General features: G+C 39.5%; 1 protein-coding gene across 1 annotated transcript in view; it reads left to right on the top strand.

The window, feature by feature from the left end:
* Positions 1 to 18601, top strand: part of LOC125128451 (catenin alpha-2-like) — a 439297-nt gene that overhangs the window by 252905 nt on the left and 167791 nt on the right. Inside the window, exon 3 of the mRNA XM_047782796.1 lies at positions 444 to 639. Coding sequence (XP_047638752.1) covers positions 444 to 639 — 196 coding nt within the window. The remainder of the gene's footprint in view (positions 1 to 443; positions 640 to 18601) is intronic.

Raw genomic sequence — 18601 nt, 5'->3', positions numbered from 1 at the left:
ATCAGATTTACCATCTTGGTTTTATGAGATGAAATCAGAAGTACAAAACTCTTAAAAAAGTCCGTGTTAAGGACTTGAGTATTGGTTCTCCTGACTCAAAGCTCAAAGGCAATTCCAAATTCTCCTTTCTTTTCTCTCTTCCCTGAAAACTAGCACTATACTGGTCAATGTGTGAAAGCACCACCTCCGGTGCCCTGGAAACTTAGAGCTACTGGTGAGGCTGCAGTTCCTCCTTATTCACCAGCTTGTGTTTTCTACCTGAAATTAATAGCTGTTCAATTATATGCTAATTCATATAATTCCATGTTTTCCTTAAGATGAGGCTATGTGATATGTATTCATGATTAATAAGCACAGGATATTTAAAAATTAAGAGGTGATAATATGCTATTTCCAGACAGTTGTGCAGAGTCACTTTACAATTTGTTTCTTTAATGTTTAAGGTGACGACCCTTGTCAACACAAGCAACAAAGGCCCATCTGGTAAAAAGAAAGGGAGGTCAAAGAAAGCCCATGTACTGGCTGCATCTGTAGAGCAAGCCACTCAAAACTTCCTGGAAAAGGGTGAACAGATCGCTAAGGAGAGTCAAGATCTCAAAGAAGAATTGGTGGCTGCTGTCGAGGATGTACGCAAACAAGGTAGGCAAAATAATATTCTAGAGGGATATATATTGATGTGTAAACAGTGGATTTTTTTCCCAAGAAAAAGAAGACTACTCAAAAGAATAGTCTTATTTTTTCCTCACTAGCTATACTTGTCATTTTTAATTCTGCTAGAATTAGGTGCATAGAGAGAGATTTTTTTGGTTTTGGCACTAAAGCACTGCTACAAGCACTCCATGTCTGCTGTTGCTTCAAAATCTTCAAGTTGTTTTCTCCCAGTAGATGAAACCAGATTCTTGTGTCAAACTCGGGCTTTAGGGAGGATAGGATGAGAAGACTTTATATTTATAGAGTAACTGAAAATCCAAGATTTTAAGGATGAAGAGAGGAGAGGAATATAAAGTAGTGTGATAAAATTATTGTTGCTTTGTATGATTCCCAAATTTCTATTTTCAGTTTAAGCTTTCCTCAAAAATCTATCTGGTAAGCTAGTGATTAATTATATAGCTAGCAAATTGGCTATAGTACTATTCATTCAGCATATTTTAAAAAAATTAATTGTGCTGAAATATACATAACATAAAATACATCATCTTAACCATTTAAGTGTATAGTTCAGTCATGAAAAGTATATTCACATGGTTGAGTAACCAATCCCCAGAACTTTTTCATCTTGTAAAACTTAAATTTGGTACCTGTTAAATAACCAATTTCTCCCTCCCTCTCTCCCCTGGCAACCACTATGTGACTTTATTTTTCCATGAGTTTTACTACTCTAGATGTATGTGGAATCATACAATGTTTGTCATTTTGTGACTAGATTATTTCACTTAGCCCAGTGTCCTCCAGGTTTATCCATGTGGTAGCATGTTTGAAAATGCCCTTCCTTTTTAGGGCTAACTAATATTCTATTGTATATTTATACCATATTTCCTTTATCCATTCACCCATTGACAGACATTTGTGTTCTTTTCACCTTTTGGCTATTGTGAGTAATTCTGCTGTGAATATGGATATGCAAATATCTCTCTTCATGACGTTGATCTCAGTTCTTTTGGATTTTCATCCAGAGGTGATATTGCTGGATCATGTACTAGTTCTATTTTTAATTATTTGAGGAACTTCCATACAGTTTCTATAACAGCTTCTACTTACAGTGTCCATGGTTTCCAGTTTCTCCACATCCTTGGCAACACTTGTTATTTTTTTTGTTTTTTTTTTTTTAATAGTAGTTATCATAATGGGTGTGAGGATAGCTCATTGTGGTTTTGATTCGGGTTTCTCTTAGTTATGCTGAAAATCATTTCATATTGTGGTTGCCCATGTTTATATCTCCTTTGGAGAAATGTTTATCCAAGCCCTTTGCCTATTCTTTAATCAGGTTATTTATTTTATTGTTGTTGAGTTGTAAGAATTCTGGGTATTGACCCTTGATCAGGTATCGTTTTGCAAATATTTTCTCCCATTCTATAAGCTACCATTTCACTCTGTTGATGATGTTCTTTGATACACAGAAATTTTTAATTTTAATGTAGTCTCATTCAGCAGCTTTAGTTGAAAACTCTAAGACACCGTGGAATTAAAACAGACCCCTACCCACCAGCCTGGCCTCTGTCCTCAATTTTCTATCTCAGTGAATGCCACACATATGTATCCATTGCAGAAATCTTACTATCATTCTGCTACTTCCCTCTCCTCCCAAATACAGCCTGTTACAAAAGCCCATATATTGTACCTCCTAAATATCTTTAAAATGACCAATTTCTATTTGAGTTATTCAGAAGCACCTTGCTTTGCCTGCCCCAGGACCTCTATAAACACTGTCTCCTCTTAGATGGTTACAGATGGCTCAGTCTGCACATCCGGTTCAAAGAACACCTTCCCAGGGAAACCTTCCTTGATATTCCTGACATAGTTTTTCATGTTTTGTTTTTTTTTTCCTTGTCACTCTCCACAGGATAATTTAATATTTGGGGAGGTAACTTGATTGATAACGTTCTTCTCTGCCACACAAGAAATGAATGGAGGTGGAGACCATGCTGTGTCTCTTGTGATTATTGACTAGAAATGCTTAGTACTCTACTCATAAGACTTTAATAAATATTTGTTGAATGAGTGAAGGAATAGACAAATCAATGTTCCGTCTTCTTTCTTCTTGCAAACCTACCACTTTTTAAATTCGCGGATGGATATTTGGTCTCTGGAAATACCAAGCATCCTTCCACACCAATAACTACACTTCTTCTTACTGCCATCTTCTTCCCATCCTCTTCTTCCCCCTAAAAGTTAATTTTATTTACATTACACTCATTAAATTGTTACTTTAATTTGAAATATTAAATTTTGCAAATTGCATCTGATGTTGATGGAGTATATTTGTGTGTTTTAGCCACATGAAAGCTTCCATGTTTCCAAGTGCTATTGAAAACTGGTATTCCTTCTGAATTGCAGATGGATGCTTATTTGTATTTATACATCTTTAGCTTGGATAGTTTTTTTTTTCTTCTTTTTTTAGGTTGGCTAATATATAATGCATTTCACACTTTTAAAGTAGATGATTTGGGAGTTCCTGCCATGGCTCAGAGGAAACAAATCTGACTAGTATCCATGAGGATGCAGGTTTGATCCCTGGTCTTACTCAGTGGGTTAAGGATCTGGCATTGCTGTGAGCTGTGGTGTAAATTGCAGATGTGGCTTGGATCTGGTGTTGATGTGGCTGTGGCATAAACTGGCAGCTACAGCTCTGATTCGACCCCAAGCCTGGAAACCTCCATATGCTGCAGGTGCGGCCCTGAAAAGATAAATAAATAAATAAATAAATAAATAAATAAATAAATAAATAAATAAAGTAAATAATATGATAAGTTTTGACAGATGTATAAACTTTGAAACCATCACCACCATCAAGATAGTGAACCTCTCCTTGAACAGAAGGTTTTGATTAACTGGTCCATAGGTCATTTTCTCAGATATTTGTCTTTTATGATGTTGAATTTTCCCATTTATTTTCTTTAGCAACCTCTTAGCTTTCCCTTATTTTTTTCCTTAGAAGTTAGTTTTCACACCTTCTGTAGAAATTAATGCTTTAGATTTCTCAAACCTTGTCTGAAATGGTGTTTTGTGGATATAATGTAATAACCGACGTAGTTCTTGGCCAGAGAGCCCTAGGGATGTTAGAGTGAAAAATTATAACAGTGCTAATTTAGGACAGCTTAGCATGGTTTTTCTTCTAGAGGATATTTTTAATTTCAACTAAATTATCCATTTCTTGTTACAGAAAAACTGTGCATAAGAAACAATGCTTGTGTGTTGCCTGCATTAAGCCCAACTGCCACGTGTCCCTTTTTCTGAATTCAAGGGGCAAATTCAAGGAAACATTTAAACAAATTTCACTGGCAAAAGCTGTTGAAATTCTCTTTTCTGATTCTCTCACTTCAGATCTCTCTCACTCTCGAATACACTTCACATGCCTGTCGTGTGTGGGGGACGCCCCTCTTCTCTGACAGCAAAGTCCTCAGGCCTTCCTTCCAGTTATGCATCTACAGGGACTTTTCTTCTTCTTCCCTCAGTCGGTTCTTTACAGTGTACTCTTAGCCTGTCTGGCTCTGCCCACGTATTGTGTTTGCCCATTACCCACGTTGTGTTCACAGGTGAGAGCCACTGTTGATTTTCAGAGGGAGAGATCGGGGGAAAGGAAACAAGTGGGGAACAGGGAAGGAGTATTTAGTCACTGAAACTCTGAAACACAGGATCTTTCCTTCCATCATAGAAATGTGCTTTCTGGAGTTTGTTGGTGGCTCAGCAGGTTAAGGATCTGGGCTTGTTATCTCCATGGGTTGGGTCACTGCTGTGATGTGCATTAGATGCCTGGCCAAAAAGAGAGAGAGAAAGGAAGGCAGGGAGGCAGGAAGGCAGGAAGGAAGGAAGAAAAAGAAAGAAAATAAATAAATCTACTTTCTAACACATAAAATGATATTCAGGAGTTATGGAAACACTGACATTTCAAACTATCTCCTCCTTTAAAGTGGCTCTGATATCCATATATGTGTTTTGTTTTGGTGTTTTTTTGTTTGTTTTTTTTTCTTTTTCGGCTTTTTAGGGTCACCCCTGCAGCAAGATCCCTGGCTAGGGGTTTAATTGGAACTACAGCTGCCAGCCTATACCACAGCCACAGCAACATGGAATCTGAGCCGCATCTTCGACCTACACTGCAGTTCATGGCAATGCCAGATCCTTAACCCACTGAGCAAGGCCAGGGATCCAACCTGTGTCCTCATGGATACTCGTCAGATTCATTTCCACCAAGCCACAACAGGAACTCCCCATTTTCAGATTTTTAATATAGAACCATTTATTTTTCTTTTGAAGTTTCACAACATTCATGATTATAATTACTACAATCTGTCAAGATTAGATATGGAATTATCTTTCTAAGTATGTCATTATTGTATCTCATATGATAAACTTAGTGTTAGTTGAATTTCTTTATCATTTAAAAATATGTGTATTTTGGATTTCCCGTCGTGGCTCAGTGATTAACAAATCCGACTAGGAACCATGAGGTTTTGGGTTCGGTCCCTGGCCTTGCTCAGTGGGTTAAGGATCTGGTGTTGCCGTGAGCTGTGGTATAGGTCATAGACGCAGCTCAAATCTGGCGTTGCTGTGGCTGTGGTGTAGGCCGGTGGCTATAGCTCTGATTAGACCCCTAGCCTGGGAACCTCCATATGCCTCAGGTGCGGCCCTAGAAAAGACCAAAAAAAAAAAAAAGCATATGTATGTGTATGCATATATGTATGTATGTATTTTAATCCTAGGCCACATCCCAGATTTTGAAAATTGCTCAGTATAAATGGTGACAATATTTTTACCCTATAATATTTCAGTAAAATATTTTCCTGTGCTTTTAACATATAAACTGCAAAAAATTATTTGAATAGGCTTATGACAGCATTTATATTAAAAACAAGTAGTAAAAGTAAATTACCAAAATATATATTAAGAAGAGAAACTGTACTCAAACTTACAACACTGACATTTTAGACTTTGCTAAAAGATGAGTTATTTGGTCAGGAGTGTGTGTGTCTGTTTTAACATAGGTAAAATATTACATATATGTATATTGTCTTCCTAAACTTTATCAGGATAGGAACAATGATGTGTATGTTTTCCTTCTGCTCTTAAAGGACCTGGCATGATGCTCTAGCACATGGCTGGTGATATTCAAAGAGGTTACATGTGAAGATAGCAAAGTATTGGATGTTTGATTAATATACCTGACTTCTAATGTTACTAGGGCCAATAACTGTATGATTTAAGGTAAATTTCTTAACTACTTTTCAGCCACATTGTCTCCATTCTTCAAAAACAGGCAATAGGAGTTCCAGTCATGGCACAGTAGAAATGAATGACTAGGAAACATGAGGTTGCATGTTCGATCCCTGGCCTCACTGAGTTGGTTAAGGATCCAGCGTTGCTGTGGGCCATGGTGTAGGTCACAGACATGGCTCAGATCTGATGTTGCTGTGCCTGTGGCTGTGGCTGTGGTATAGGCTGGCATCTATAGCTCCAGTTTGACCCCTAGCCTGGGAACCTCCATACGCTGTGGTGTGGCCCTAAAAAGACAAAAAGACCAAAAAAAAAAAAAAAAGACAATAATTGCTCAGTTTGCCTTATTGGGTTGTTTTACATAAGGAAGTCACAAAGGATTTTTTAAAAATTAAATATGATGTGGGTACCAGAGTAGATTTATTCATTGTAATTTAGGAAGTCAATCTGTACCCCTTATGACATTAGCTCTCCTTCCTATTGATGAGAAACCCAGGGCCCAGGGCCATGCAGAGCTGACTCAAAATCTAACCATCTCCCCATAAAGGATTGCATCACACTGTAGTTTAGAATCAGTAGGAGGTGTAGGTGGTTCCAGCAGGTTGGATAGATGTGCAGACCATAATTCATACCATAATCCCTACTAAAGACCGGAAGGGAAGTTATTTCAATCACATCTCCACATGGAAGCTCTGGCCAAAGAAACGCTGGTACAGAGAATGCCAAAAATTTTTTTTTTTCTTTTTAGGGATCCAACTGCACCATGTGGGAATTCCCAGGACAGGGGTCAAATTGGAGCTACAGCTGCCGGCCTACACTGGAGCCACAGCAATGCCAGATCTGAGCCACATCTGCCACCTACACCACAGCTCATGGCAACGCTGGATCCTTAACCCACTGAGCGAGGCCACAGATTGAAACTGTACCCTCTTGGACACCAGTCAGGTTCTTAACTCACTGAGCCACAATGGAAACTCCCACCAAAACATTTTTAATGTTTACCGCCAAGCTCGCCCAGACTTGAAAACAATGTCTGTATAAACTATGGGCTAGTCTGAGTTCTCAAACGTTAGTGAATATTTGAATCACCTGGGAAGCTTTTGAAATTCTTGGTATATAGGCCTCAAGTCTTATCATTTTTATGTCGGAAACTCAGAGGTGGGACCCAGACATTGGGATTTTTAAAGTTCCCCAGGTGATGCCATTGTAATGCAGCCAATTTGGAAACAAATGGACTAATCTGCTTCTTGCTCATAAGCCCCATGTGGATGACTCATCAATCTCCATCAGTCATCAAGTGCTTCACTTTTGGGAGCTGATGGCAGTCAGTCATTTTATAAGATTTATGAGCTTATAGCTTACAGAAAGTTAGATAGGGGAGATTTAGGTGAAACTGTCTGATACTCTAATTAAATTGTTATGGATATATATATATATAGTTCTGTGCTAAATGTTACTGTGTCTAACATTCTGACATTCAGTGAAAATCTATTGAATATATACCAGGGAGCCAAATCTACAGGGCAGTTAAATATTTAAGTGGCTGTTGGAAAAGAAAGGTATGCAGTTGGAATTAGCAAGAAGGAAGTGATGTTTAAGGTGAGCACTGATTAAAATTTTGTGAAGGCCAATGGGGCAAATATTTCAGATTTAAGCAATCTGATTTTAAAAGGCGAAGAGATAAGAAAGTCATTGATAATCAGGGGATGCATATAGAAGCCCTGATTTGATGAGAAGTTTCATCTTCAGGCATAGTTAGAAACAAGATGATGGGGAGTTCCCACTGTGGTGCAGCAGGTTAAGGATCTGGCATTGTCTCTGCAGTGGTGTGGATTTGATCCCTCACTGGGTGCAGTGGGATAAGGAACTAGCATTGCCACAGATGTGGGGTAGGTTGCACTGGGGCAGGTTGCACTGGGGCTTGGATTCGATCCCTGGCTTGGGAATTTCCATATGTATGGCCAGGGAGGGGGGAGATGGGAAGGGAACAGATAGGGAAAGTTTAGGAATTCTGTGACATGTAGATAACATGACGAAAGGGAGATAGGAAGGAAGGTAGGTAGATGGTTCGTTTCTACCCAGTTGAAGCAATGTTTTAGAAACATTCAATTGGCAACTTTCTGAAAATTTGACTAAACCAGAGAAAGGCTAGATATTGATGCTTAGATATTATTGTAATACCACAGAGAAAACAAACCAAATAGAAAGAAAATACTTTGAATCTGGAATTGGAGTGATGGCTGTGGGAATAGAAATAAGAAACGAGATGTTACAGACACTGCAAAAGAGAATTAGAGGATTTGCCACTTGTTGAAGGGAGGAGATGAAAGTCAACATTTATTCTGTTTTTGGACCTAGACAACTTAATTGGGACATCTTATGGGGTGACAGGGATGAGAAGAGAGGGCCAATTTTCTTTTCTTTCTTTATTTTTATTTTTATTTTTTTGCTTTTTAGGGCTACACCTGCAGCATATAGAAGTTCCCAGACTAGGGGCTGAATCAGAGCTACAGCTGCTAGCCTACACCATAGCCACACCAACAGAGAATCCAAGCTGCATCTGTGTTCTACACCACAGGATCGAACCCACATCCTCATGGATAGTAGTCAGATTTGTTTCCACTGTGCCACAACAGAAACTCCTGATTTTAAACACTGAGGGATGAGGAGAACTGCCCAGAAGATGGTTAATGCTATGAAATGGTACTTGTGGGAAACAGAAATTTGAAAGATTTTAAAGTTGAGAGTTGATAAATGAAGCTTCAGAATCAGAGCTTTTTTTTTTTTTTTTTTTTGACTACTTGCCAATAGATAGAGAAGAGGTTTAAGTTTTGGGAGAGAAGCCAAATTGGGATTAGAAAATGGAATAGAGGAGTTCCCATCATTGCACAGCGGAAACAAATCCAACTAGGAACCCTGAGGTTGCGGGTTTTATGCCTGGCTTCACTCAGTAGGATAAGACTCCGGCATTGCCATGAGCTGTGGTGTAGGTCGCACACTTGGCTCAGATCTGGTGTTGCTGTGGCTCCAGTGCAGGCTGGCAGCTTGGCAGCTGTAGCTCTGATTAGACCCCTAGCCTGGGAACCTCCATATGCCACGGGTGTGGCCCTGAAAAGACAAAAGACCAAAAAAAAAAAAAAAGAAAGAAAGAAAGAAAATGGAATAGAAATGAATCAGAGAGGAAAGGCACATCTTGAATTGGGACCAGAGAACAAAAATAGCACAGAATCCTAAAATCCAAGAGAATAAAATATTTTGCAGAAAAGGCAGTCATCAATTCAGACCTGAATATTGCAGTCACATTAAAATCTTCAGAGATCATGGAAGGTGAATAATGAGAAAACACCTCGAATTTTGCTAGAAATATGTCATTATTTATATTTAATGTACATTTTCCGAAAGCTGAAAGGATAATAGCTAAATAAAAAGATCCTGAAAGGACAGAGTAGATGGTGAAGTGAAGGATGTAGGAAGGAAAGCCACTCATCTCCTTCTTTGCTCATCATTACTCTATATACTATACATATTCTTTTTACCTCTGAAGATACCCTGGGACTCAAATGAGGGACCATGTGTCATTATTTTGTGTACCCCTGGACAGTGGCACATGCCTGGCACATGTGAGCACTTGAGGTATCATTCAGAAGATTGTCCCAGAATGGAAGGAGAGAAGTAGAAGGGTGATTGGAGAAAATGTTAAGGACAAGCAAAGAATAGGATTATTTGCTCACTTGCTTGCTTGATTTTTCTGTTCAGCCCAAATCAGAAGACCAGAGCGTATATCAAGAGCAGGAGCCACTGATGAGACCAGTTATGGATACAAAGAGACAGGATACAAGTTGGTTGCATGAGCTGATACTGATGGAACTTTTTTTTTTTTTTTAATCCAGAAAGCTAGTCAGGAAGAGAGATATACCTAACAGTGGGCTTTATGGAAAACAGCAGAATGAAAGCAGACTGGATGAAATGATCTCAATTATTTTTTTTTTTAAAGGAGGGAGTTTTAGTGGACCATGCATATATGCTATTTGACCGCTATTGTAGATGCTTTTATATTTTTTTTTTGATCTGTTCCTGGCATCTCTGTGAATATCTAATATGTTTCAAGGGATTTTGCTTATTGAATACAACTGTTACTCCTTCCTTGGATGCAGTTAAAAAGGCCACTTTATAATGGGCTTAATTGTCTGAGAATTTTTTATGTAATTTGTTTATTTAGTGTGTAACATCTGTTAGCAATGGGATGCTCACATAGTATCTTTCTGAATCTTCTTAAATTTGAAGTAGACCCAAAAGCTGTGCTTTAAAAGACAGGCACTGTCCTTCATATTTGCTCAATAAGCAGATTCATTTGATGGTGTGACACAGCCATTGGCTCTCTGCCTTTCCATTGTTATATTTTCATACTCCCTTAAGCACCCCGGCCAGGGTGTAGACAGAAACAAACATGCCCTTAACCCAACTTTAAGAGGGATCTCATGGAGCAAAATGATAAGAGATACAGACAAAGAGAGGTGGCTTCTTCATGGAACCATTTCCTAAATCAAAGAGATGGTCCAACCTTTCACTGCTCATTTGAGCTTTTCTTTGTCTTGATACAACTTCAAAGGGGGAATGATCTAGTGATATCTACTAGTTCCATTATTACTATTTTTTTTACCCAAGCAATATTTATTCAATACCAGATGACCGATGGACAAAGACAGAATAAGACTGAGAAAAAGTAGTGGAGGGAGAGAGGAAGGTGTCCTCTCATCTCTGAGAGATCAACCTTTGCCTCCCGATGATCTGGTGGCTTTCTTCCTCCCCAACCACTGTGCAGTTGGGATATGGTGTGGGTGGAATGAGCTGGCCATGAGAAACTCCAGTTTACATCAACTGTGTGAACTCCCCAACTGAAATCTGATCAGAGGGCATTTCCCTGGACAAGAAGTTCTCGATGTCACAGAGCCCTGCGTTTCTTCCTCCAGTCACCCTATTAATATGTAAAGCAGTGCATCTAGGGAAGAAGGAAGGGTCCTTTCTCCTGCCCCACTTTCCACAGAGGGCAGCCTCTTTAAGGAAAAGCAACACTGTGGTTAGTGCAAGGATTTTCTTTTTCTTTAAAAGCCAAAGAATTTCTCTTTATTCCAGAATCTATTGGTCACTTATACCTCTTCTTCCTCCTCAAATATTTATTACATGGTGTTTATAGTTTTCTATATTTTTATTGAAGTATGGTTGGTGTACAGGGTTGTGATAATTTCTGCTGTACAAAATGATTCACTTATACATGTACACACATCCATTCTCATTCAGATTATTTTCCCATGTGTATTACCACAGAATATTGGGTTGAGTTCTCTGTGCTGTACAGCGGGACCCCGTTGGCCTTTTGTCTCGGATATCCCTTGCTTCAGGACTCTGCTCTTTGCATTCTGAATGCTTGAGCCTCCTAGAGATATTAAGCTTCCTTTTCTGTGCTGTGCTGCTGCCTGACTACCTTCATATGAGTGGTGGTTCTCTGTGTTGTGATGTGCGGTCTTGTGGCCGTGGGGTGAGATTGCACCCCTGTATGGTTGGAGGGCAGGTCCCCAATGAAGGGGAGTACCTTCTGGGGAGAAGAGAATTCTAGGACAGAAAATTGAGATTTGAGAAGCAAGTATTAGGTGAGAAAGAGACCTTGTTTCTCTTTACATGTCTCACTTTTTGGAGCCTGGACTTTGCTGAGTGTAGATCCATTGCTTTACAAAATAATATTATTCAAGTAATACAATAGAGTGTGTGTTTATTAGATCAAGTAAGGGTGGGCAGACCTTGAAGTTGGTATGGTGAGTGTCTCTGCAGACTTGGAGTACAGCTGAGTCAGAAATCTGGTGATGTTCTGTTGTGTCTACTGTTCCTCATGTGGCAGCTCTAACCGTCCTTTATTATAGAGGCTTCTCTTACAAGTGTTTCTCAGATTGAAGTTCACAGACCACCTGGTTCGGAATCAACGCAGATGAAGCTGGGCAATGTCCATAAAAATTTGTATTCTTGGGCATAGCCACAAACCTAGATTCAGCATGGCTGGGATAACACCTTATTTGTAGATAGTACCCCAAATGAATCTTCTATTTCCAAAGTTTTAGATTCACTAGTAGCCTAAGCTTATTACATCTTTATGCACGTCATCTTTAATTATTTTCTTATTGAAAAGGATGCTAGCCAGGAATGAGGTAAATTTTCAGAAGCTTTAATGTTAGAAGTGAAAAAAAAGTACAAAAAAACCTAGAGGTATGTACAGTGACAAAAACAAAAAGATGTTTGATGTGAAAATATCATGAAGAAAAAAATGCATAAATATGAAAATGCCTTATACCTTAGGATTAATCTTAATGCAGATTTTACCATTTTGCAGTAGTTTTACCTATTGCATGTTTTGTTAAAAAAAAGACACTTGTGTGCCACAGTTTGCACTAGTTGAGAGCCCAGGAATATCCCACATGAACCTGGAGGCCTGTTCATGGTTCTTGTTGTAACACATGAGGAGATAACGGTAGACAGTTCTTTTATCTCACCCCTCTTTCTGGAGCCTTTGGCCTTTTAAAATGCCATAATCTTTCAGTAAGAATAATAAAAATAAGGAGTTCACGTTGTGGCTCAGTGGAAACAAGCCCCACCCACTAGTATCCATGAGGACACAGGTTTGATCCCTGGCCTTACTTAGTGGGTTAATGATCCAGCATTGCTGTGAGCTGTGGTGTAGGTCACAGACGCAGCTCGGATCTGACGTTGCTGTGGCTGTGGCGTAGGCCAGCAGCTGCAACTCTGATTCGACCCCTAACCTGGGACCTTCCATATGCCACAGGTTCGGCCCTAAAAAGCAAAATAAATAAATAATAATAGTAATAAAATAATAGCTTCCATTTATTGGTTGTTACCTCATTTGTAATACACTTTTTGTGTAATACACTTTTTGTGTCTTCTCTTAATACTGTAGACTGAAAAAAAAATTCACAAGGGAGTTGTGAGTTAAGCGTTATTTGGGGCAAAATGAGGACTGTATCCTGGGAGAGCGCCTCTCAGTTATCTCTGAGGAACTGCTCTGAAGAGGTGGAGGGGATCAGTATGTATGTGATCTTGGTAAAAGTGGGGGAGAGGATATGTGTTATCAAGCACACATTTTGGCAGGGGGTTGCTTCACATCACAAGCAGCAGATGTCTCTGTTAATGATTTTAGTGCTTGTCTAGATATGAGAAGATGCAAGAAATTGGGCTCATAAAATCTCCTGAAAATATCTAGCTATCTGAAGGTATGTTCTGCCAGTTTTTCCCAGAGCACCCCGAACTCCTTTCAGGATGTGTCAAAGGTCTGTGACTGCAGTGGCTAGCAGCTTCCTTATAGAGGCAGATGGCAAGTGACAGTTTTTAGTTGGCAGCATCATTCTGTTAGTCATTTCAAGTGTTATTATCCATATTGATGCTGAAAGAGCCCCATGTCCATTAACTAACTCAACAAATATGTATTATTATGCACATGTACTATTGGGGGGGCTGGGAGTGTAAAATACAGAAGAAAGCAAATAGACATTCTCCGCCTATACATTCTGATAGGAAACAGACAACTAATATGAAAACAAAATTAAGTAGGGTGGTGATTTCAGGCTATAGAACAAGCAGTTTAAAAATCGAACCACCAAAAGCATGATGAATGAAAGATTAATTTGATAAGGTGAACTTAAAATTGCAAACTTTTTCACTATGGAAGACGGTGGTAAGAGAATGGAGAAAAGCCATAGACTGGGAGGAAATATTTGTAAGTCGCATATCTGATAAAGGACTTGTATTTAAAATATAAAAAGAACTCTTAAAATTCAACAACAAGAAAACACCAGATTCAATACTGGACAAATGACCTGAACAGACAGATCACCAAGGAAGATATACAAATGGCAAATAAGCATATGAAAAAAAAGTTAACATCATTTGTCATTAGGAAAATAAGAATTAAAACAAGATTTCCGTATATGCCTACTAGAATCAATAAAATCCCCCAAATTAACTATAGCAAATAATGGTGGAGATATGGAACAATAGGAACTCCTTCATTCAGATGCAAAATGACAGTTAATTACCATATAACCCATCAACCTCAGTCCAAGGGATTTACCCCACAGATTTGAAAACTCATGTCTCTACAAAATCACCTAATCTTATTGCATTAAAAAAACCCAAAAAATTTTATATTAGAATAATTTTAGACTTATGGAAAATTAGCATAGGTAATATAGAAAATTTCCATAACCCTATACCCATTTTCCTCTCTTATTAATATCTAATATTATTATGGTACATTTGTAACAATTAATGAACCAATATTGATACATTATAAGTTGAGCTGAGCACAATAGGAAAAAAACAAAAACAAAATAACAGGCCCTTATGCCTTCATGCTTAGCAAAATGGCAAGAACAAATGCAATATAAATGCTAAAATATTCTTATTCTTAGACCAACTTTCAAAGAATGATAAATTATATACATGTACATGAATACAATGGGAAATCTAGTTTAAAAGATTGCCGACTGGGGACTGTTCCCTTTAATACTCTTTATTGCGGTCCATACTTGTCAGTCTAACTGTTCCTGCCTTTCGCAGAAAAGATTAAAGAGGCTTGCAAAGATATACAAAACATAGTCAGAAAAAAAAATAGACATGCATGGAAAAGAAGAAAAAAAAAAGCAAACAAAAACAATGTCTGAGACTATAGAGGAGCCAGGGCAGTGGCAAATGGGCATACATGTTACTACCCAGGCTTGCTTTTCACACCAGTCCACCCCAGGATGGGCCAGGTATCAGGAATGAGCATAATGGGAGGTGGTGGGCAGTGGACCTAGAGTCCAATGCTAGCTCTTCAGTTTTCAGGCTGCGTGAAACTTAAATCTGTCTGCACCAGTGTTTGCATGAGTTCTTGGGGCTAATGATATAAACACTTCTAAGACTGTTGTGAAGAGCAGATCACCGGATGCTTGTAAAGGGGTTAGCAGCAGACCTAAGCAGCTGCAGGCTTTAAACACCTGGTGGCTATTTCCTTTATCATGATCATCGTTGTTACTGTACTTGCTGCAGCTGAGCAACAAATTGGGCTAATCTTTATGTTCTGTAGCCTACCAGTTGAAAAATGTAAAATTTTATATTTTAATTATAAATGTAATTAAAGTTAAATTATATTTTAATTAAAATTAACAATAATCTTTTAGGTAGGTCACTAAATAACCTGGATTTCATTTGAATTTCACCTTGTTTTAAGGTGGAATTAAACAAATCATCTGTTTTCCAACCCTGCATAAAAGGAAATGTTCTATATCACCACATAAAGAAACCTGGTTATCAAGCATTTCCGTGCTAATAGCTAGGTCTGTAATTCAATCAAAAATGCATTTGACGTAAACATCCTGAGGAACAGCAGAGGAAGATTGTCCAAAATAAAGCTGATTCTGTAATTATGATGTATGCCAGTAGCTTGATGGAATCCAGGCCTTCTTCATTAGCAGTGAACCCTTCTGAAACTGAGACTGGGTGAGCATGCTTTTGGAAAAGAAAATAAATGGGCAAGGCACACAGATTCTAAAGCTGAGCTGAGTCTTGCTGAGCACGTGCTAATATAAGATCCTAGAAGCCCAGCCCTCTGTAGTGACCTACAAGCAATATGGAAAAATCAGACCTTACAATAAATTACTGAGATACCATCCCAACATGGCACGGCTAAGCAGAGAAATATCCCCCCCCCCCCTTTTTTTTTTTAGTTTAGTTGATTTACAGTCTTGTGCCGATTTCCCCTATATAGCAAAGTGAACCAGCCATACATATACATATATATATATTCCCTTTTTTATATTATCTTGCATCATGATCTATCCCAAGAGACTGGATACAGTTCCCCTGTGCTGTACAGTAGGCACCTCCTAAGCCGCATATTAAGAGAAATATCTTAATCATTAGGCGCTGATAAGAGACTTCCTGTTAAATTGGAGAGAAGAGGGCAATAGGAAGGGCAACGGATGAGTGACTGTTTTAAAAATCCAGAGTCACTGCCTGATACTGTTTTCCTCTTCTCTTGTTCCCATGGTCACAATAGAATGAATAGGAGTTCCCGTCTGGAGCAGTGGGAACGAACCCAACTAGGAACCCTGAGGTTGCAGGTTCGATCCTTGGCCTCGCTCAGTGGGTTAAGGATCCAGCATTGCCATAAGCTGTGGTGTAGGTCGCAGACTCGGCTTGGATCCCGCGGCATTGCTATGGCTGTGCTGTAGGCCAGTGGCTACAGCCCTGATTTGACCCCTGGGCTGGGAACTTCCATGTGCCATGGGTGCAGCCCTAAAAAGCAAAAAAAAAGAAAAAATAAATGAAGAGGCACTCCTTCTCCCCTTCCCATCACCTTTTGGAAGCCCCGGCTTGAGTGTCCTCATCCCCATCCCACTCTGAAATGATCAATTTCTTCCTTTCTTCTGGGACAGCCCAGACAGCATGCAAATATGCGACAGGTTAAAACAAACAAAAAACATTACCTAATCGCAAACCACCTCCAACAAATGTCCTATTTTTCTGCTTTTTATTTATTTATTTATTTTTTGTCTTTTTGCTATTTCTTGGGCCGCTGCCACGGCATATGGAGGTTCCCAGGCTAGGGGTCCAATCGGAGCCGTAGCCACCGGCCTACGCCAGAGCCACAGCAACGCGGGGTCCAAGCCGCGTCTGCAACCTACACCACAGCTCACCGCAACGCCGGATCGTTAACCCACTGAGCAAGGGCAGGGACCGAACCGCAACCTCATGGTTCCTAGTCGGATTCGTTAACTACTGCGCCACGACGGGAACTCCTTTTTCTGCTTTTTAAAAATAAAACTCTCAAAGCATAATCCCCACACATTTGTTCAATTTCCTTACCCCGCAGTCATGTCTCTTTTTATTGTACAATATAATATGTACAGAACCACATGAGGAATAACAAGAATATCAGCATGCAGACTCCTTTGCTTAAGAAATAAAACTTTGTCATGCTGTGGAAACTGCCTGTTACACCTTGGTGTCTATATTTCCATCCCTTCCTGCTCCCACTGCTCAGCTTGGCCAGGAAGCCACAGTTCTGAATTTGATGTCTATATTTCCCCTATAGTTCCTTTATCATTTTATTATGAAAATGTTTAAGCATTGAGCAAAGTTGAACAATTTTACAGGGAATTCATCTACCTGCAAAAACCACTACCTAAATCTGCCATTAACATTTTGCTGTACTTGCTCTATCACAGATCTATTTCCAATGAATTTTTTCTTTTTTAAATAAATGTGCTATGGAGTTCCCTGGTGGCACAGTAGGTTAAGGATCTGGCATTGTCACTGCTGTGGCTCAGGTCACAGATGTGGTTCAGGTTCAATCCCTGCCATGGGAACTTCCACTTGCCGCAGGTGTGGCCAATAAAATAAAACAAGACAAAATCAAATCAAATCAAAGAGTGTTCCGAACATTTAAAAAAAAATTTTTTAGGAGTTCTCGTCGTGGCGCAGTGGTTAATGAATCCGACTAGGAACCATGAGGTTGCGGGTTTGGTCCCTGCCCTTGCTCAGTGGGTTAACGATCCGGCGTTGCCGTGAGCTGTGGTGTAGGTTGCAGACGCGGCTTGGACCCCGCGTTGCTGTGGCTCTGGCATAGGCCAGTGGCTACAGCTCCGATTCAACCCCTGGCATAGGCCGGTGGCTACAACTCTGATTCAACCCCTAGCCTGGGAACCTCCATATGCCGCGGGAGCGGCCCAAGAAATAGCAACAACAACAACAACAACAAAAAGACAAAAAAAAAAATTTTTTTAAATAAATGTGTTAGGAAGTAAACAAGATCCTACTGTGTAGCACAGAAAACTATATTCAGTGTTTTTTGTTTGTTTGTTTGTTTGTTTTTTTGTCTTTTCTAGGGCAGCTCCCATGGCATATGAAGGTTCTCAAGCTAGGGGTCTAATCAGAGATGTAGCTGCCGGCCTATGCCAGAGCCACAGCAACCACGGGATCCGAGCTGCGTCTGTGACCTACACCACAGGTCATGGCAACGCCAGATCCTTAACCCACTGAGTAAGGCCAGGGATCAAACCCACAACCTCATGGTTCCTAGTCGGATTCATTAACCACTGAGCCATGATGGGAACTCCTATATTCAGTGTTCTATGATAAACCATGATGGAAAAGAATATAAAAAAAGTATGTGTGTGTCTATCTATATATCTACCTCTATATGTATCTGTATAACAGTAAATGCACAGCAGAAATTAACACAAAATTGTAAATCAACTATATTTCAATTAAAATAAAATAAAATATAAAATAGAAGTACCATCTATGAGGGGTCTTTTTTCGTCCACATGATTCTGGTTTTCAGACTGACCCCATCATGGAACTTGCTCTGTCAGAGTCATTAGGTTCACTTCTTGGTCTTATTTAGCCATTTCTCTCTCCTGCTTTGCTCAGCCTCTCAATAGCATCACGTGGAATAGAAAATCAGTCCTTACTCCTGAGCCACCCCTTTCTCTCACTGCTCTTGGCTTCACAGTATCTCCTTTCTTCCACCTCTTTCTGGTCCCACATCTCCTTAAGTTTCTAAATTTTGGAATGCCCCAGGGCTTGGGCCTGGACTTTCTTGTCTCCTCTATGAATCAGCTCACCT

The sequence above is a fragment of the Phacochoerus africanus genome, chromosome 5, assembly GCF_016906955.1.
Source record: "Phacochoerus africanus isolate WHEZ1 chromosome 5, ROS_Pafr_v1, whole genome shotgun sequence".
NCBI classification, from domain to species: Eukaryota; Metazoa; Chordata; class Mammalia; order Artiodactyla; family Suidae; genus Phacochoerus; species Phacochoerus africanus.
This window is presented reverse-complemented; position numbering and strand designations above follow the sequence as displayed.